A 21695-nucleotide genomic window follows, 5' to 3' on the forward strand; every position below is an offset into this window, starting at 1 on the left:
GCTGCTGTCTGTCTGCCTCCCTTTCCGTCAGCCTGTCAGGTCTGCCTACCTTTCCGTCTGCCTGGCTGTCAGCCTGTCAGGTCTGCCTACCTTTCCGTCTGTCTGGCTGTCTACTTGCCAGCTGGTCTGTCTGTCTACCTGCCCGCATGTCTACCTGCCTGTCTCCCTGCTTGCCATGGTTGCCGTGGTTGCACAGACAGATGAGGAGACTGGATGTTGAGCCTTAGATAAGACTTCACACTTGAGATAGCCATCAACGGCCTGTCCTGTGTGTGGCTGTGTGTTAGGCCTGAGAAGTAGAAAGCAGTCACTTCATGGTAGTGACAGGTGTGGGTGTTAACCCCGAGAGAAAGGTGCTGTATCACGGGTATGTGTGTGTTCTGTGTGTGTGTCATGTTTACCCCCTGGGAGAAGTAGAAAGCAGCGATGCCCAGGGGCCAGAAGCAGCAGAGCATGGAGAAGATGGCCAGACCCAGATGGTCTCTGGGTGGGATCACTATGAAGTTATCTTCACTCTCACTGTCACTGGAGCAGTCCGTCTGAAAGAGACCAACACTGTAAATATTAGTTCACCGCCATTACAGTTCACATACTGTATATAACATGATGAAGTAGTCCTCACTGTCGCAGGAGCAGTCCGTCTGAAAGAGACCAACACTGTTAAGAAGGAACAGGGGGATACCTTGTCAGTTGTACAACTGGCCCAATGCTCCTACCACCATAACTTCATCTTGTTCTATATGAACTGTAATCTTCACTATATGTACAGGAGGAGAAAAACAACTTTGCTGCAATTAAAAAAAAAGACAAAAAACAGGGGAAGTTTCTCACATTACAGGGACAGTTAAAAGATTGGACCCTTTTTGGCATAGCCACATCTAACTGCCTGTAGCTCAGGACCTGAAGCAAGGATATGCATATTTTTGATACTCCCTCACGACGCCAGGACAGCGGAGTCAATCACCACCTTCCGGAGACACCTGAAACCCCACCTCTTTAAGGAATACCTAGGATAGGATAAAGTAATCCCTCTCACCCCCCCCCCCCTTAAAAGATTTAGATGCACTACTGTTCCACTGGATGTCATAAGGTGAATGCACCAATTTGTAAGTCGCTCTGGATAAGAGCGTCTGCTAAATGACTTAAATGTAAATGTAAATTTGAAAGGAAACACTTTGAACTTTGTCAAAATGTTAAATTTATAAAGGAGAATGTAACCCGTTTGCTCTGATAAAAGATAATGCAAACAAAAAAAACAGGCATTTTCATCTTTGAAATACAAGAGAAAGGCCATAACATTATAAAGGAATCTAGGCGCATTTTAGATTTTGGCCACTAGATGTCAGCAGTGTGTATGCAAAGTTTCATATTGATCCAGTGAAGCATTGCAATGCTGCACAATATTTTTTTTCAAGTCTGCCCAAATGTGCTGCATTGGTCAATTTATACATTTTCAAGTACATAACTATAGAGAACATACAAAAATGATATGGTAATACAAAATGTACGTTTACACACTCCCAGGAATGTCATAAATGACGGATCATCAGCTTATACAGTTGAAGTTGGAAGTTTACATACACTAAGGTTGGAGTCATTAAAACTAATTTTTCAACCACCACAAATTTCTTGTTTTGGCAAGTCGGTTAGGACATCAACTTTGTGCATGACACAAGTATTTTTTTCTAACAATTGTTTACAGTGTCACGCCCTGACCTTAGATACTTCTGTTTTTTCTTTATATTTTGGTTAGGTCAGGATGTGACTAGAGTGGGTATTCTAGTTTTGTTCATCTAGGGTTAGTTTTGTTCATCTAGGGTTAGTTTTGTTTTTCTAGGGTTTTTGTATTTCTGTATTGGCCTGATATGGTTCCCAATCAGAGGCAGCTGTTTATCGTTGAGAGAAATGTCCAAACGCCTGAAGGTACCACGTTCATCTGTACAAACAATAGTACACAAGTATAAACACCGTGGGACCATGCAGCGTCATTACCGCTCAGGAAGGAGACACGTTCTGTCTCCCAGAGACGAATGTACTTTGGTGCGAAAAGTGCAAATGAATCCCAGAACAACAGCAAAGGACCTTGTGAAGATGCTGGAGGAAACAGGTACAAAAGTACCTATATCCACAGTAAAAAGAGTTCTATATCGATATAACCTGAAAGGCCGCTCAGCAAGGAAGAAGCCACTGCTCCAAACCGGCATAAAGAAAGCCAGATCACAGATTGCAACTGCACAAAGATCATACTGCACATGGGGACAAAGATTGTACTTTTTGGAGAAAAGCCCTCTGGTCTGATGAAACAAAAATAGAACTGTTTGGCCATAATGACAATTGTTATGTTTGGAGGAAAAAGGTGGATGCTTGCAAGCTGAAGAACAGCATCCCAACTAGCTTTGCTGCAGGAGGGACTGGTGCACTTCACAAAATAGATGGCATCATGCAGAGGGAGAGTTATGTGGATATATTGAAGCAACATCTCAAGACAGCAGTCAGGAAGTTAAAGCTTGGTCACAAATGTGTCTTCCAAATGGACAATGACCCCAAACATACTTCCAAAGTTGTGGCAAAATGGCTTAAGGACAACACAGTCAAGGGATTGGAGTGGCCATCACAAAGCCCTGACCACAATCCTATAGAAAATCTGTTGGCAGAACTGAAAAAGCACATGCGAGCAAGGAGGCCTACAAACCTGACTCAGTTACACCAGTTCTGTCAGGAGGAATGGGCCAAAATGTACACAACTTATTGTGGGAAGCATGTAGAAGGCTACTTGAAAAGTTTGTTAAAATTATTAAACAATTTAAAGGCAATGCTACCAAATACTAATTGAGTGTATGTACATTTCTGACCCACACTGGTAATGTGATGAAAGAAATAAAAGCTGAAATAAATCATTCTCTCTACTATCATTCTGACATTTCACATTCTTAAAATAAAGTGGTGATCCTAAATAACCTAAAACAGGGAATTTTTACTCGGATTAAATGCCATGATTTGTAAAAAACAGAGTTGAAATCTACTTGGCTAAGGTATATGTATGTAAACTTCCAACTTCAACTGTACACTAACTTTCACACATCTATATGGCCGGGCGGGGTGGGTGTTGAGCCAGTGACAGCAGTGGGAACATTTGAACATTTGAAAATAAAAATCGATTTTATCAAAGAAAACTATGCTACATTTTTTCTCTGGGACCCTCAGGATGACAAATCAGAGCCAAATTACTGAATGTAAGTACATTATTTACCTTCAGATTTGAATCTATCGAACCAGTTGCTGTGGTAGTGACTAGTGCATTCTCCTTAATTAATAAACAATAGCATGACATTCTTTCACTCTAATAGCTACTGTAAATTGGACATTTAACGTCACGTTAGCGCATGTTAGCAACAACCGTCACGGGAATAGGGATACCGATCCAGTAGAGATTTAAATAGATAGTAGAATTCTAAATGATACTTTCATTCATTTGTAAGACCTTCAGACGAGTCCCGTGACACTTGTGAGTGGTCATTATTAGTTTTTATGCGAAAACTTTCTGATGATTATTTTGGGGAAATTCTCTCGGCAACCATGTGGACGGCCGACATACGGTGGACCGAGACGGAGAAATAAACGTATATCTCTGTCTCTATACCAACGTTATAAGGACAATGTTTGTTTGTTCAAATCAAATCAAATTTTATTTGTCACATACACATGGTTAGCAAATGTTAATGCGAGTGTAGCGAAATGCTTGTGCTTCTAGTTCCGACAATGCAGTAATAACCAACAAGTAATCTAGCTAACAATTCCAAAACTACTACCTTATAGACACAAGTGTAAGGGGATAAAGAATATGTACATAAAGATATATGAATGAGTGATGGTACAGAGCGGCATAGGCAAGATACAGTAGATGGTATTGAGTGCAGTATATACATATGAGATGAGTATGTAAACAAAGTGGCATAGATAAAGTGGCTAGTGATATATTTTACATCATTTCCCATCAATTCCCATTATTAAAGTGGCTGGAGTTGAGTCAGTGTGTTGGCAGCAGCCACTCAATGTTAGTGGTGGCTGTTTAACAGTCTGATGGCCTTGAGATAGAAGCTGTTTTTCAGTCTCTCGGTCCCAGCTTTGATGCACCTGTACTGACCTCACCTTCTGGATGATAGTGGGGTGAACAGGCAGTGGCTCGGGTGGTTGTTGTCCTGGAGGGCAGGTAGTTTGCCCCCGGTGATGCGTTGTGCAGACCTCACTACCCTCTGGAAAGCCTTACGGTTGTGGGCGGAGCAGTTGCCGTAGCAGGCGGTGATACAGCCCGACAGGATGCTCTCGATTGTGCATCTGTAGAAGTTTGTGAGTGCTTTTGGTGACAAGCCGAATTTCTTCAGCCTCCTGAGGTTGAAGAGGCACTGCTGCGCCTTCTTCACGATGCTGTCTGTGTGGGTGGACCAATTCAGTTTGTCTGTGATGTGTATGCCGAGGAACTTAAAACTTACTACCCTCTCCACTACTGTTCCATCGATGTGGATAGGGGGGTGTTCCCTCTGCTGTTTCCTGAAGTCCACAATCATCTCCTTAGTTTTGTTGACGTTGAGTGTGAGGTCATTTTCCTGACACCACACTCCGAGGGCCCTCACCTCCTCCCTGTAGGCCGTCTCGTCGTTGTTGGTAATCAAGCCTACCACTGTTGTGTCGTCCGCAAACTTGATGATTGAGTTGGAGGCGTGCGTGGCCACGCAGTCGTGGGTGAACAGGGAGTACAGGAGAGGGCTCAGAACGCACCCTTGTGGGGCCCCAGTGTTGAGGATCAGCGGGGTGGAAATGTTGTTGCCTACCCTCACCACCTGGGGGCGGCCCGTCAGGAAGTCCAGTACCCAGTTGCACAGGGTGGGGTCGAGACCCAGGGTCTCGAGCTTGATGACGAGCTTGGAGGGGACTATGGTGTTAAATGCCGAGCTGTAGTCGATGAACAGCATTCTCACATAGGTATTCCTCTTGTCCAGATGGGTTAGGGCAGTGTGCAGTGTGGTTGAGATTGCATCGTCTGTGGACCTATTTGGGCGGTAAGCAAATTGGAGTGGGTCTAGGGTGTCAGGTAGGGTGGAGTTGATATGGTCCTTGACTAGTCTCTCAAAGCACTTCATGATGACGGAAGTGAGTGCTACGGGGCGGTAGCTCAGTTAGCTTAGCTTTCTTTGGAACAGAAACAATGGTGGCCCTCTTGAAGCATGTGGGAACAACAGACTGGGATAGGGATTGATTGAATATGTCCGTAAACACACCAGCCAGCTGGTCTGCGCATGCTCTAAGGGGGCGGCTGGGGATGCCGTCTGGGCCTGCAGCCTTGCGAGGGTTGACACGTTTAAATGTTTTCCTCACGTCGGCTGCAGTGAAGGAGAGTCCGCATGTTTTAGTTGCGGGCCGTGTCAGTGGCACTGTATTGTCCTCAAAGCGGGCAAAAAAATGATTTAGTCTGCCTGGGAGCAAGACATCCTGGTCCGTGACGGGGCTGGTTTTCTTTTTGTAATCCGTGATTGACTGTAGACCCTGCCACATACCTCTTGTGTCTGAGCCATTGAATTGAGATTCTACTTTGTCTCTATACTGACGCTTAGCTTGTTTGATTGCCTTGCGGAGGGAATAGTTACACTGTTTGTATTCGGTCATGTTTCCGGTCACCTTGCCCTGATTAAAAGCAGTGGTTCGGGCTTTCAGTTTCACGCGAATGCTGCCATCAATCCACGGTTTCTGGTTTGGGAACGTTTTAATCGTTGATATGGGAACGACATCTTCAACGCACGTTCTAATGAACTTGCTCACCGAATCAGCGTATTCGTCAATGTTGTTGTCTGACGCAATACGAAACATATCCCAGTCCACGTGATGGAAGCAGTCTTGGAGTGTGGAATCAGATTGGTCGGACCAGCGTTGAACAGACCTCAGCGCGGGAGCTTCTTGTTTTAGTTTCTGTCTGTAGGCAGGGATCAACAAAATGGAGTCGTGGTCAGCTTTTCCGAAAGGAGAGAGGGGCAGGGCCTTATATGCGTCGCAGAAGTTAGAATAGCAATGATCCAAGGTTTTTCCAGCCCTGGTTGCGCAATCGATATGCTGATAAAATTTAGGGAGTCTTGTTTTCAGATTAGCCTTGTTAAAATCCCCAGCTACAATGAATGCAGCCTCCGGATAAATCGATTCCAGTTTGCAAAGAGTCAAATAAAGTTCGTTCAGAGCCATCGATGTGTCTGCTTGGGGGGGAATATATACGGCTGTGATTATAATCGAAGAGAATTCCCTTGGTAGATAATGCCGTCGACATTTGATTGTGAGGAATTCTAAATCAGGTGAACAGAAGGACTTGAGTTCCTGTATGTTGTTTTGGCCACACCACGTCCCGTTAACCATAAAGCATACGCCCCCGCCCCTCTTCTTACCAGAAAGATGTTTGTTTCTGTCTGCGCGATGCGCGGAGAAACCAGCTGGCTGCACCGACTCCGATAGCGTCTCTCCAGTGAGCCATGTTTCCGTGAAGCAAAGAACGTTACAGTCTCTGATGTCCCTCTGGAATGCTACCCTTGCTCGGATTTCATCAACCTTGTTGTCAAGAGACTGGACATTGGCGAGAAGAATGCTAGGGAGTGGTGCATGATGTGCCCGTCTCCGGAGTCTGACCAGAAGACCGCTCCGTTTCCCCCTTTTACGAAGTCGTTTTTTTGGGTCGCCGGCTGGGATCCATTCCGTTGTCCTGGGTGAAAGGCAGAACACAGGATCCGCTTCGCGAAAGTCATATTCTTGGTCGTACTGATGGTGAGTTGACGTTGCTCTTATGTTCAGTATTTCTTCTCGACTGTATGTAATGAAACCTAAGATGACTTGGGGTACCAATGTAAGAAATAACACGTAAAAAAACCCATACTGCATAGTTTCCTAGGAATGCGAAGCGAGGCGGCCATCTCTGTCGGGCGCCGGAAGAGTTGGTTTGAGAGTTCACCCAGATTAAGGGAGGAGAGACGCTGTTTAAATGGTGAGTTCACCCAAAATCAAATAAAAAATCGAACAAAATCTCATTTTATTTGTCACATGTTTCGTAAACAACAGGTGTAGACTAACAGTGAAATGCTTACTTACAGGCCCTTCCCAACAATGCGCAGAGGAAAAAATAGGAATCATCATACTAGGCTATATATAATAAATATACAATGAGTAACGATAACTTGTCTATATATACACGGGGTACCAGTATCGAGTCCATGCGCAGGGGTACGAGGTAATTGAGGTAGATATGTACATATATGTGCGGATACTGTGTTATTCCCTCTACGGGTCAATTATTTTTGGCCAAAGCAAAACAAATCTCACTGCCCTTTCAATATCATTTTATTAAATCCCCAATCGTCTATGGAAGAATACCTGTGATATGCCTGTGCGCAGTACACCTGAAGCATAAATCCTAGTCATTACAGCAGTCCTTTGTACACTGTCTGGATTTGTGATGCAATGGTTTTCCTTTTCACTTTCCATCAACACAAAGCGTGAGTATTAATATATTCTCACTGCTGGAGATGAGATGAGAAGAGGTGGAATGAAAAATAAATCACAAATTGACCTACCATCCTACCATCATCCCCGGTGCAGGGTACAAGCTATACTGGTGGCGTGCAGGATGGAGAGAGAGGAAATGAAAAATAGTGTGTATGTGTAGGGGAGGGGGGGGGGCAGAGAGAGGGGGGGGGGGCAGAGAGGGGGAGAGACAGAGAGAGAGAGACCCATCTACCAGGTGTGAAACAGGGAAGAGACTCAGGAGGTATGCTAATTTGGTATAGAGGAGACCTAACTCACTTTTAAATTAGTCAAAACAGGAACATTTTACATCTGTCTAGAAATTGATAAGGAAATGATCTCAACAGAGATAAATGTCCCTGTGTGCTACCTATATCCCCCCAATATAACCCCCATACTTTAACGAAGACAGCTACTCCATCCTACAGGGGGAGATCAACCATTTAAAGGCCTAGGGACATGTACTAGTATGTGGCGACCTAAATGCCAGAACTGGACAAGAACCCGATACCCTCAGCACACAGGGTGACAAACACCTGCCTGGAGGTGACAGCATTCCCTCCCCCATATTCCACCCTAGACACAACCACGACAACATAACCAACAAAAATGGGTCAGAACTCCTGCAGCTTTGTCGGACGCTGGGTATGTACATAGTCAATGGTAGGCTTCGAGGGGACTCCTATGGTAGGTACACCTATAGCTCATCTCTTGGCAGTAGTTCTGTAGACTACTTTATCAGTGACCTCAACCCAGAGTCTCTCAGAGCGTTCACAGTCAGTCCACTGACACCCCTGTCAGATCACAGCAAAATCACAGTCTACTTGAACAGAGCAATACTCAGTCATGAGGCATCAAAGCCAAATGAACTGAATAATATTAAGAAATGCTATAAGATGGAAGGAAAGTAGAGTGGAAACCTACCAAAAAACAATTAGGCAAAAACTCAACAGGTCCATTGCTGTTGTTCTAGGATTGATTTGCACTTTTCGCACCAAAATACGTTCATCTCTAGGAGACAGAACGCGTCTCCTTCCTACAATTTTTTTCTGAGGTCTTTGCTGATATCTTTTGATTTTCTCTCGATGTTAAGCAAAGAGGCACTGAGTTTGAAGGTATGCCCTGAATTACATCAGTGAATGTAGACTTCTGACTTGAACTGTAAGTTGGATAAATCCAGAGGCAGAATAGTGGCAGAATACCTGACCACCGCGACTGACCCAAAATGAAGGAAAGCTTTGACTATGTACAGACTCAGTGAGCATAGCCTTGCTATTGAGAAAGTCCACCTTAGGCAGACCTGGCTCTCAAGAGAAGACAGGCCATGTGCACACAGTCCACAAAATGAGGTGGAAACTGTGCTGCACTTCCTAACCTGCCAAATGTATGACCATATTAGAGACACTTATTTCCTTAGAATACACAGAATATTAAAGAATTTGAAAACAAACCCAATTTTGATAAACTCCCATATCTATTGGGTGAAATACCACAGTGTGCCATCACAGCAGCAAGATGTATGACCTGTTTCCACGAGAAAAGGGCAACCAGGGAAGAACAAACACCATTGTAAATACAACCCATATATATGTTATTTATTTTCTCTTTTGATAGAGACAGAGAGAGAGAGAGAGAGACTCTTTTCAACCCCTGAGTTCCATCTGTGCTTTATTCATTTATTAACACAATACAACCCAGGCAATATGATCTATACTTTTCATTTCTTTCTACAGTACTGCTGTAGCTGAGGCACACTGAGATCGAAGCATGTCATAATGATTCCCACAGTCATCCCCCATAGCTTTGAGCAGAATGGCCTTAGCACCACTTCCAGAGTCCACTTCCCAGCTAGCACATTTGGATTCTTGGAAGTTGTGGTACGTATGTTTTTGGTTCTCCATTGGTTTTGGGAATTAAGCCAATAAGTTTCCTTACCAGTAAAATGGAAAGTTTTCTAAACGTTCTGGGGACGGAAGCACAAATGTTGCCTGGAACATTTTTAGGTTGCAGGGAGGTTCTGAGAATGTTTTACTCTGGATTCCTGACATTTTTCCTGGGAGGTTTTATTGAACGTTCTGAGAATGGAAATTCTAGGTCAGGGGTATTAAACTCTTACACTATGAGGCCCGAAGCCTGCTGGTTTTCTGTTCTACCTGGTAATGAATTGAACCCACCTGGTGTCCCAGGTCTAAACCAGTCCCTGATTAGAGGGGAATCACCCACCTGGTGTCCCAGGTCTAAACCAGTCCCTGATTAGAGGGGAATCACCCACCTGGTGTCCCAGGTCTAAACCAGTCCCTGATTAGAGGGGAATCACCCACCTGGTGTTCCAGGTCTAAATCAGTCCCTGATTAGAGGGGAATCACCCACCTGGTGTCCCAGGTCTAAATCAGTCCCTGTTTAGAGGGGAATCACCCACCTGGTGTCCCTGGTCTAAATCAGTCCCTGATTAGAGGGGAATCACCCACCTGGTGTCCCTGGTCTAAATCAGTCCCTGATTAGAGGGGAATCACCCACCTGGTGTCCCTGGTCTAAATCAGTCCCTGATTAGAGGGGAATCACCCACCTGGTGTCCCAGGTCTAAATCAGTCCCTGATTAGAGGGGAATCACCCACCTGGTGTCCCAGGTCTAAATCAGTCCCTGATTAGAGGGGAATCACCCACCTGGTGTCCCAGGTCTAAATCAGTCCCTGATTAGAGGGGAATCACCCACCTGGTGTCCCAGGTCTAAATCAGTCCCTGATTAGAGGGGAATCACCCACCTGGTGTCCCTGGTCTAAATCAGTCCCTGATTAGAGGGGAATCACCCACCTGGTGTCCCAGGTCTAAATCAGTCCCTGATTAGAGGGGAATCACCCACCTGGTGTCCCAGGTCTAAATCAGTCCCTGATTAGAGGGGAATCACCCACCTGGTGTCCCTGGTCTAAATCAGTCCCTGATTAGAGGGGAACAATGAAAAAACACAGTGGCTTCGACGTCCAGAGTGGAGTTTGAGGGTTATTTGAAGGTAACTATTTATTTAAAAAAATACTCTTATAACATCTTTTAATACCCAGGTAAGTTGACTGAGAACACCTCATTTACAGCAGCAACCTGGGTAATAGATGCAAAGAAGGCGGGATGAAAGAGACAATTAGAAGCTGGGGATGAATAGCTTCTATCTCCAGGCCATCAGACTGATAAACAGCTTTTAATATCCAGACCATCAGACTGATAAACATCTTTTATCTCCAGACCTCTCTCCCAGCTCTGATCACATTGGGGAGCCACTGCTCATCGCTTCGCCCTCAACTTCCGGATTTGTCTGCGTGATGTGCTGTTTGTTGATACTTGGCTTCTACCCAACCGTGATGTGCTGTTTGTTGCTACTTGGCTATCTACCCAACCGTGATCAAATCAAATCAAATCAAATTTATTTATATAGCCCTTCGTACATCAGCTGATATCTCAAAGTGCTGTACAGAAACCCAGCCTAAAACCCCAAACAGCAAACAATGCAGGTGTAAAAGCACGGTGGCTAGGAAAAACTCCCTAGAAAGGCCAAAACCTAGGAAGAAACCTAGAGAGGAACCAGGCTATGTGTGGTGGCCAGTCCTCTTCTGGCTGTGCCGGGTAGAGATTATAACAGAACATGTCCAAGATGTTCAAATGTTCATAAATGACCAGCATGGTCGAATAATAATAAGGCAGAACAGTTGAAACTGGAGCAGCAGCACAGTCAGGTGGACTGGGGACAGCAAGGAGTCATCATGTCAGGTAGTCCTGGGGCACGGTCCTAGGGCTCAGGTCCTCCGAGAGAGAGAAAGAAAGAGAGAATTAGAGAGAGCATATGTGGGGTGGCCAGTCCTCTTCTGGCTGTGCCGGGTGGAGATTATAACAGAACATGGCCAAGATGTTCAAATGTTCATAAATGACCAGCATGGTTGAATAATAGTGATGTGCTGTTTGTTGCTACTTGGCTATCTACCCAACCGTGATGTGCTGTTTGTTGCTACTTGGCTATCTACCCAACCGTGATGTGCTGTTTGTTGCTACTTGGCTATCTACCCAACCGTGATGTGCTGTTTGTTGCTACTTGGCTATCTACCCAACCGTGATGTGCTGTTTGTTGCTACTTGGCTATCTACCCAACCGTGATGTGCTGTTTGTTGCTACTTGGCTATCTACCCAACCGTGATGTGCTGTTTGTTGCTACTTGGCTATCTACCCAACCGTGATGTGCCGTTTGTTGCTACTTGGCTTCTACCCAACTTTTCATCTTTTACTTTTTATACCAACATCTGTTTTTTTTCTCTCGTTCTCATTTTTTCATTCTTACTTATTCACCCCGGACACTTTTGTCTGGACATGGTTAGTCAGGACCTCCACCAGACGAAAAAAGTTAAGTAGTGACATTAACACTATGCCTTCTAATTGCAGTCGCTGTACTCATAAACAGGAGAACTATCACCTTATGGTGAGGATAGCCATGCTGCCTGCACAGCTTCAGATGCAATCGTTAGGCAAGGGCAATTTAAGTGTAGGAAAGGATGAAAAGGTGTCTGTGCCACCAGTAATACAGATAGTGGTATAAATCCCCCTCTGCACAGTCCCCGCAGCCGGACAATTTTCTCACGGAAAGAAATGCTTTGGGCTCAACCGGTGTCACTCATTCAACCGATAGAAACTTTCAACCCCATTAAGCAGCGAGTTGGAGTCGGAGTCAGAGGCCGAGCCGTCTCTGGTCTCTACTCCTCCCGTTACGGGGTCTGAGACGCCGACGCCTCCCACCATTAGCTCTGACAAATTGAAAACCCATTGGCGACTCCATTACCCGCAGTATTAGAATAAAAAAGTTTCATCCAGTGATCATACACTGTTTACCAGGGGGAAGGGCTACCGACGTTAAGGCTAATCTCAATGTGGCTAAGGCTAAAACTGGGGAAGGGCTACTGACGTAAAGGCTAATCTCAATGTGGCTAAGGCTAAAACTGGGGCAGGGCTACCGACGTAAAGGCTAATCTCAATGTGGAGGCTAAGGCTAAAACTGGTGCAGGGCTACTGACGTAAAGGCTAATCTCAATGTGGAGCTGGCTAAGGCTAAAACTGGTGCAGGGCTACTGACGTAAAGGCTAATCTCAATGTTGAGCTGGCTAAGTCTAAAACTGGGGAAGGGCTACTGACGTAAAGGCTAATCTCAATATGGAGGCTAAGGCTAAAACTGGGGCAGGGCTACTGACGTAAAGGCTAATCTCAATATGGAGGCTAAGGCTAAAACTGCCGAGTATAGGGATATGGCTATCCACGTCAGCACCAGAGATGTTAGGATGGAACAGTCAGAGGTCACCAAGCGCAACATGGTTTTAGCGTGTAAATCAGCTAGAAAGATGTCTCGGCATCGAGTAATTGTCTCTGGCCCCCTCCAAGTTAGGGGGACTGATGAGCTCTATAGCGGTGCCTCAACTTAATCGTTGGTTGAAAATTACCCTCCCAAAAGATGGAATTTGTAGATAATTGGCCTTCTTTCTGCGACTCACCCACACACAGGACAAAGCCTGGCTTGCTGAGGAGTGACGGACTCCATCCTAGCTGGAGGGATGCTCTCATCTTATCTATGAACATAGAGAGAGAGGGTTCTAACTCTTCTAGCTCCACAATGAAATATGGCGCAGGCCAGGCAGCAGGCTGTTGGCCTCCCTGCTAGCTTATTGGAGTCTGCCACCAGCACAGTCAGTGTAATCTGCTCAGCTATCCCCATTGGGACCGTGTCTGTGCCTCGATCTGGGTTGGGCAAAACTAAACATGGCGGTGTTCGTCTTAGAAATCTCACTAGGATAAAGACCTCCATTCCTGTCATTATTGAAAGAGATTGTGATACCTCACATCTCAAAATAGGGCTACTTAATGTTAGATCCCTCACTTCCAAGGCAGTTATAGTCAATGAACTAATCACTAATAACGTTTACGATAGCAAATTTAAATTGACAACAAAAAAAAAGACAGCGTTTTCATATTTGGAGCTTCAGGTCATGAAATCTATGCAGCCGACTCAATCACCTCTTATAGCTACTGTTTACCTCCTGGGCCATATACAGCGTTGCTCAGTGAGTTCCCTGAATTCCTATCGAACCTTGTAGTCATAGCAGATAATATTCCAATTTTGGTGACTTTAATATTCACATGGGAAAGTCCACAGACCCACTCCAAAAGACTTTCGGAGCCATCATCGAGGTCTCCAGACGTACCCATTGCCACAGTCATACCATGGATCTAAATGTTTTTCCTCATAATCCTGGACTATCGGACAACCATTTTATTACGTTTGCAACCACAACAAATAATCTGCTCAGACCCCAACCAAGAGTCATCAAAATCTGTGCTATAAATTCTCAGACAACCCAAAGATTCCTAGATGCCCTTCAAGACTCCCTCCAGTTTGGATGAAAAGCATGCCCAGAAGCTAGAATATGCATATAATTGGTTGATTGGGATAGAACACATTCTGAAGTTTGCAAAACTGTTAAAATAATGTCTATGAGTATAACAGAACTCATATGGCAGGCAGAAACCTGAGAAAAATCCAACCAGGAAATGGGAATTTTGAGGTTTGTAGTATTTTAAGTGAATGCCTATCCAGGATCCAGTGTCTGTGGGGTCAGATTGCACTTCCTAAGGCTTCCAGTAGATGTCAGTCTTTAGAAGTTGTTTCAGGCTTCTATTGGGAAAGGGGAGAGAATAAAACCACTCAGAGTAAGTGGCTCAGCTGAAAGCCATGAGTTGTTTATTGCGCGTGGCCGTGAGCGCGACGTTCATTCTCTTTCATTTCTAATGAAAACAGTATTGTCCGGGTTTAAATATTATTGAATATTTATGATAAAAAGATCCTAAGGATTGATTATAAACATCGTTTGACATGTTTCTACGAACTTTGATATAACTTTTTTGACTTTTCATCTGGATGTTGTGAGAGCGCTTTGTGCCTTTGGATTACTGAACTAAACGCACAAACAAAACAGAGGTATTTGATCATAAAGAGGGAATTTATTGATCAAAATGAACATTTATTGTGTAACATGGAGTCCTGGGAGTGCCACCAGATGAAGATCATTAATTTAACTTCGTAAGGTATAGGGGGCAGCATTTTCACTTTTGGATAAATAGCGTTCCCAATTTCAACTTCCTGCTACTCATTCCAGGAATATAAGATATGCATATCATTAGTAGATTTGGATAGAAAACACTCTGAAGTTTAAAAAAATGTTTGAATCATGTCTATGAGCATAACAGAACTTATGTAGCAGTCAAAACCCAGAGGACTAACCGTTCAGAATTTTTTAATTTTTTTGGTCTGTCTGTTCAATTTCTCATTGGAAAATTAGATTTCTTAGGAACCTGTTTTCAGTTCCTACCGCTTCCACTGGATGTCACCAGTCTTTGGAATTTGGTTAAGGTTATTCATTTGTGCAATGAATAAGTAGGCCATCTAGGAACTGGGTAACACTGCTGAGAGTGCGCAAGACGTGAAAAGTAGCGTCGGTTTGTTGTCTTCCTGTATTGAACACAGATAGACCCATCTACAATTTGATCGATAATTAACGTTCAAAAATACCTAAAGTTGTATTACAAAAGTAGTTTGAAATATTTTGGCAAAGTTTATAGGCAACATTTGAAATATTTTGTAGTGACGTTGCGTTTTTGGAAGCAGTTTTTTTCTGGATCAAACACGTCAAATAAATAGACATTTGGATATACAGTGGGGAGAACAAGTATTTGATACACTGCCAATTTTGCAGGTTTTCCTTCTTACAAAGCATGTAGAGGTCTGTAATTGTTATAATAGGTACACTTCAACTGTGAGAGACAGAATATAAACCAAAATCCAGAAAATCACATTGTATGATTTTTAAGTAATTAATTTGCATTTTAGAAGACAAATAATGTATAAGAAATGTATAAGAAATGTTTCAGTCAGGTTTTCAGTCAGGTTTTTGAGACTGCACTCGTGAAGGTGGTACATTATATTTTAATGGCATCAGACCAAGGCTCTGAAACTGTCCTCGTGCTCCTTGACCGTAGTGTTGCTTTTGACACCATCAATCACCACATTATTTTGGAGAGATTGGAAACCCAAATTGGTCTTCACGGACAAGTTCTTGCCTGGTTTAGATCTTATCTTATCCTCTGACAAATCAATACGTTTCGCCGTTTCTCAAGGTGCTGGTTGAGGACCACGATTGTTTTCACTATATATTCTACCTCTTGGTGATTCCGAAACACAATGTCCACTTTCATTGCTATGTGGACGACACACAGCTATATATTTCAATGAAATGGTGAGGTCCGAGAATTGCCCTCGCTAGAAGCCTGTTTTTCAGACATAAGGAAGTGGATGGCTGCAAACTTTCTACTTTTTAAACTCAGACAAAACAAAGATGCTTGTTCTAGGTCCCAACAAACAAAGAGATCTGCTGTTGGATCTGACAATTCATCTTGATGGTTGCATAGTCGTCTCAAGGACCTCGGCATTAAATCCGCACTAGACCCTGATCTCTCTTTTGACAAACAATACTTTTTCAAGGACAGCTTTTTTTCCATCTCCGTAACATTGAATCGAAATATTTTGACATCTTTTTGTCAAAAAAATTATGTTTTTGTCACTTCTAGATTAGACTACTGCAATAATCTACTCTCTGGCTACCCCGGATAAAGCACAAATTAAAATGAAGTTAGTGCTAAACACAGCTGCTACAATATTGACTAGATCCCAGAAATATGATCATATTACTCCAGTGCCTCCCTACACTGGCTTCCTGTTAAAGCAAGGGCTGATTTCAAGGTTTTACTGTTAACCTACAACACATTACATGGGCTTGCTCCTACCTATCTCTCTGATTTGGTCCTGCCGTACATACCTACACGTACGCTACGGTCACAAAACGCAGGCCTCCTTATTGTCTCTAGAATTTCTAAGCAAACAGCTGGAGGCAGGGCTTTCTCCTATAGAGCTCCATTTTTATGGAATGGTCTGCCTACCCATGTGAGAGACACAGACTCAGTCTCAACCTTTAAGTCTTTACTGAAGACTCATCTCTTCAGTGGGTCATTTTGTAGTCTGTCCTGGGGTGTGAATGTGAACGGCAAGGCACCGGAGCGATGAACTCCATTGCTGTCTCTGCCTGGCCGGCTCCCCTCTCTCCACTGGGATTCTCTGCCTCTGACCCTATTACGGGGCTGAGTCATTGGCTTACTGGTGCTCTTCTATACCGTCCCTAGGAAGGGTGGGTCACTTGAGTGGTTTGAGTCAAAGACGTGATCTTCCTGTCCGGTTTTGTGCCCCTTTGTGCTCGTGCGGTGGAGATCTTCATGGGCTATACTCAGCCTTGTCTTTAGGGCAGTAAGTTCTGTTGATATCCCTCTAGTGTGGTGGGGGCTGTGCTTTTTCAAAGTGGGTGGGGTTGTATCCTGCCTAGTTGGCCCTGTCCGGTGGTACAGTCGGACGGGCCACAGTGTCCCCCGACCCACCCCTGTCTCAGTCTCCAGTATCTATGCTGCAATAGTTTGTGTCGGGGGGTATGGTCAGTCTGTTTATATTTGGTGTAATTCTCCCTTCTTATCTGGTGTCCTGTGTGTATTTTAAGTATGCTCCCTCTAATTCTCTCTCTGTCCCTCCCTTCACGGAAGACCTGAGCCCTAGGACCATGCCTCAGGATGACCTAGCCTGATGAGTCCTGGCTGTCCCCAATCCACCTGGTCGTGCTGCTGCTACAGTTTCAACTGTTCTGCCTGCGGCTAGGGAACCCTGACCTGTTCACCGGACATGCTACCTTGTCTCAGACCTGCTGTTTTGGACTCTCTCTACCGCACCTGCTGTCTCGACCACTGAATGCTATGAAAAGCCAACTGACATTTAATCCTGAGGTACTGACCTGTTGCACCCTCTACAACCACTGTGATTATTATGGCCATGTACTCTTATAATCTCCACCTGGCACAGCTAGAAGAGGACTGGCCACCCCTAAGAGCCTGGTTCCTCTCTAGATTACTTCCTAGGTTCCTGCCTATCTAGGGAGTTTTTCCTAGCCACCGTGCTTCTACACCTGCATTTCTTGCTGTTTGGGGTTTTAGGCTGGGTTTCTGTACAGCACTTTGTGACATCTGCTGATGTAAGAAGGGCTTTATAATTACATTTGATTGCTTGATTGATTGAGGGACAGATTGGGAATTTAGCCAGGAAACCAGGGTTAACACTCCTACTCTTATGATAAGTACCATGGGATCCTACTTTTATGACAAGTACCATGGGATCCTACTCTTATGATAAGTACCATGGGATCCTACTCTTATGATAAGTACCATGGGATCCTACTCTTATGATAAGTACCATGGGATCCTACTCTTATGATAAGTACCATGGGATCCTACTCTTATGATAAGTACCATGGGATCCTACTCTTATGATAAGAACCATGGGATCCTACTCTTATGATAAGTACCATGGGATCCTACTCTTATGATAAGTACCATGGGATCCTACTCTTATGATAAGTACCATGGGATCCTTAGTGATCACAGAGAGTCAGGACACCCATGTAACTTCCCATCTGTAAAGAGGGCAATGTCCCCAATCACTGCCCTGGGGCATTGGGATTTTTATCAGAGGAAAAAGTGCTACTGGCCTTCCAACACCACGTTTGCAGATTATTTTTTATTTTTTTGCCATGTTCCTTAAATGTGCTGAGAATGTTCCAAAGACAAGCAACTATCCTACACCATTCCCGAGTAGACTGTATACATAATAACCATAGGACAACCACACTCTCACCACACTCTAGGAAACCTTTGGATCTCAGAAGGTTATGTGCTAGCTGAGTCTTGCTCTGTCTTGCTACTGGAAAGAAAAAGGGAGGAACATTCTCAGCAACTGTCAGGAGCTGTATCACACTCTCCTCTTCATGGTACATTTCCATGGAAATGAACAGAGCGTTGTTGTTTCTGAGAGTTAGAAACGGCAGTCCTATAAACACTAGTATATGATCAAATCAAATCCAAGTTTATTTGGCACGTGCGCCGAATACAACAGGTGTAGACCTTACAGTGAAATGCTTACTTACAGGCTCTAACCAATAGTGCGAAACAAAATGTGTGTGTGTGTGTGTGTGTGTGTGTGTGTGTGTGTGTGTGTGTGTGTGTGTGTGTGTGTGTGTGTGTGTGTGTGTGTGTGTGTGTGTGTGTGTGTGTGTGTGTGTAGATAAAGAAATTAAACAACAGTAAAAAAGACATTTGAATAAGGGAGAGAAAGAAGGAGACAGAGGAAGGTAGGGAAGGACAGAGGAGAGGAGAGACAGACAGAGGAAGGTAGGGAAGGACAGAGGAGAGGGAGGGAAAGAAGGAGAGAGAGGAAGGTAGGGAAGGACAGAGGAGAGGAGAGAGACAGACAGAGGAAGGTAGGGAAGGACAGGGGAGGAGAGGAGAGAGACAGACAGAGGAAGGTAGGGAAGGACAGAGGAGAGGAGAGGGAGACAGACAGAGGAAGGTAGGGAAGGACAGAGGAGAGGAGAGAGACAGACAGAGGAAGGTAGGGAAGGACAGGACAGGGGAGGAGAGGAGAGAGTAGGGGGGAGCGATGGAATGACAGAGGAGAGGGAGGGAAAGAAGGAGAGAGACAGACAGAGGAAGGTAGGGAAGGACAGGACAGAGGGAGGAGAGGAGAGAGTAGGGGGAGCGATGGAATGACAGAGGGAGAGGGAGAGAAAGAAGGAGAGAGACAGACAGAGGAAGGTAGGGAAGGACAGGACAGGGGAGGAGAGGAGAGAGTAGGGGGGAGCGATGGAATGACAGAGGAGAGGGAGAGAAAGAAGGAGAGAGACAGACAGAGGAAGGTAGGGAAGGACAGGACAGGGGAGGAGAGGAGAGAGTAGGGGGGAGCGATGGAATGACAGAGGAGAGGGAGAGAAAGAAGGAGAGAGACAGACAGAGGAAGGTAGGGAAGGACAGGACAGGGGAGGAGAGGAGAGAGTAGGGGGGAGCGATGGAATGACAGAGGAGAGGGAGAGAAAGAAGGAGAGAGACAGACAGAGGAAGGTAGGGAAGGACAGGACAGGGAGGAGAGGAGAGAGTAGGGGGAGCGATGGAATGACAGAGGAGAGGGGGAGAGAAAGAAGGAGAGAGACAGACAGAGGAAGGTAGGGAAGGACAGGACAGGGGAGGAGAGGAGAGAGTAGGGGGAGGGAGACGATGGAATGACAGAGGAGAGGGAGAGAAAGAAGGAGAGAGACAGACAGAGGAAGGTAGGGAAGGACAGGACAGGGGAGGAGAGGAGAGAGTAGGAGGGAGCGATGGAATGACAGAGGAGAGGGAGAGAAGACAGAAGGAGAGAGACAGACAGAGGAAGGTAGGGAAGGACAGGACAGGGGAGGAGAGGAGAGAGTAGGGGGGAGCGATGGAATGACAGAGGAGAGGGAGGGAAAGAAGGAGAGAGACAGACAGAGGAAGGTAGGGAAGGACAGGACAGGGGAGGAGAGGAGAGAGTAGGGGGGAGCGATGGAATGACAGAGATGAAAGAGGGAGGAAAATGTTGTGTACGATGTGTATGCATGTGATGATACTGCAGTTTAGTGCTGACATGGCTCCAGTGTTATCCTATGGGACATGTCAGTCTGATAGATCTGCTGTTACGCTATAGGCTAGACAGGTAATGACAGACGAACACACACACACACACACACACACACACACACACACACACACTCTGCTGTCACCACGGGGTAGCTAGAGTACTGACAGAACCATAGATGAATAGATGGCTCCATCCCATTGCCATGACAGCAGAAACAGGGAGAGGTCCGGGTAATGAAGGTTGCCACATTGCCTCCACAGCGTGGGGGAGATGAGATTAACCCCCTCCTTTCAGTTCCTACTTCTTTCCCTCCTTCTTTCACCTCTGTCATTCCATCGCTCCCTCCTACTCTCTCTCCTCCCCTGTCCTTCCTTCCTTCCCTACCTTCCTCTGTCTCTCTCTCCTGCTTTCCCTCCCTCTCCTCTGTCATTCCATTGCTCCCTCCTACTCTCTCTCCTCCCCTGTCCTTCCTTCCTTCCCTACCTTCCTCTGTCTCTCTCTCCTTCCCTCCCTCCCTCTGTCTGTTTCTCTCTCTCCTTCCTTCCCTACCTTTTCTGTTTCTCTCTCTCCTTCCTTCCCTCCCTCTGTCTGTTTCTCTCTCTCCTTCCTTCCCTCCCTCTGTCTGTTTCTCTCTCTCCTTCCCTCCCTCCCTCTGTCTGTTTCTCTCTCTCCTTCCCTCCCTTCCTCTGTCTGTTTCTCTCTCTCCTTCCTTCCCTCCCTCTGTCTGTTTCTCTCTCTCCTTCCTTCCCTACCCTCTGTCTGTTTCTCTCTCTCCTTCCTTCCTCCCTCTGTCTGTTTCTCTCTCTCCTTCCCTCCCTCCCTCTGTCTGTTTCTCTCTCTCCTTCCTTCCCTACCTTCCTCTGTTTCTCTCTCTCCTTCCTTCCCCCTCCCTCTGTCTGTTTCTCTCTCTCCTTCCTTCCCCCTACCTCTGTCTGTTTCTCTCTCTCTCCTTCCCCCTACCTCTGTCTGTTTCTCTCTCTCCTTCCTTCCCTCCCCCTGTCTGTTTCTCTCTCTTCCTTCCTTCCCTCCCCTCTGTCTGTTTCTCTCTCTCCTTCCCTCCCTCCCTCTGTCTGTTTCTCTCTCTCCTTCCTTCTCCTCCCTCCCTCTGTCTGTTTTCTCTCTCTCCTTCTTCCTTCCCTCCCCTCTGTCTGTTTCTCTCTCTCCTTCCTCCCTCCTCTGTCTGTTTCTCTCTCTCCTTCCCTCCCTTCCTCTGTCTGTTTCTCTCTCTCCTTCCTTCCCTCCCTCTGTCTGTTTTCTCTCTCCTTCCCTCCCTCCCTCTGTCTGTTTCTCTCTCTCCTTCCCCTCCCTCCCTCTGTCTGTTTCTCTCTCTCCTTCCCTCCCTCCCTCTGTCTGTTTCTCTCTCTTCCTTCCTCCCCCTCCCTCCTCTGTCTGTTTCTCTCTCTCCTTCCCTCCCCTCCCTCTGTCTGTTTCTCTCTCTCCTTCCTCCCTCCCTCTGTCTGTTTCTCTCTCTCCTTCCTTCCCTCCCTCTGTCTGTTTCTCTCTCTCCTTCCTTCCCTCCCTCTGACTGTTTCTCTCTCTCCTTCCTTCC

At 45.5% G+C, this 21695-nt stretch overlaps 1 protein-coding gene across 1 annotated transcript in view; it reads right to left on the reverse strand.

The window, feature by feature from the left end:
• Positions 1-21695, reverse strand: part of syndig1l (synapse differentiation inducing 1-like) — a 141070-nt gene that overhangs the window by 28239 nt on the left and 91136 nt on the right. Inside the window, exon 3 of the mRNA XM_065008584.1 lies at positions 402-539. Within this exon, the coding sequence (XP_064864656.1) occupies positions 402-539 (138 nt within the window). The remainder of the gene's footprint in view (positions 1-401; positions 540-21695) is intronic.

The sequence above is a fragment of the Oncorhynchus nerka genome, linkage group LG24, assembly GCF_034236695.1.
Source record: "Oncorhynchus nerka isolate Pitt River linkage group LG24, Oner_Uvic_2.0, whole genome shotgun sequence".
Lineage (NCBI taxonomy): Eukaryota > Metazoa > Chordata > Actinopteri > Salmoniformes > Salmonidae > Oncorhynchus > Oncorhynchus nerka.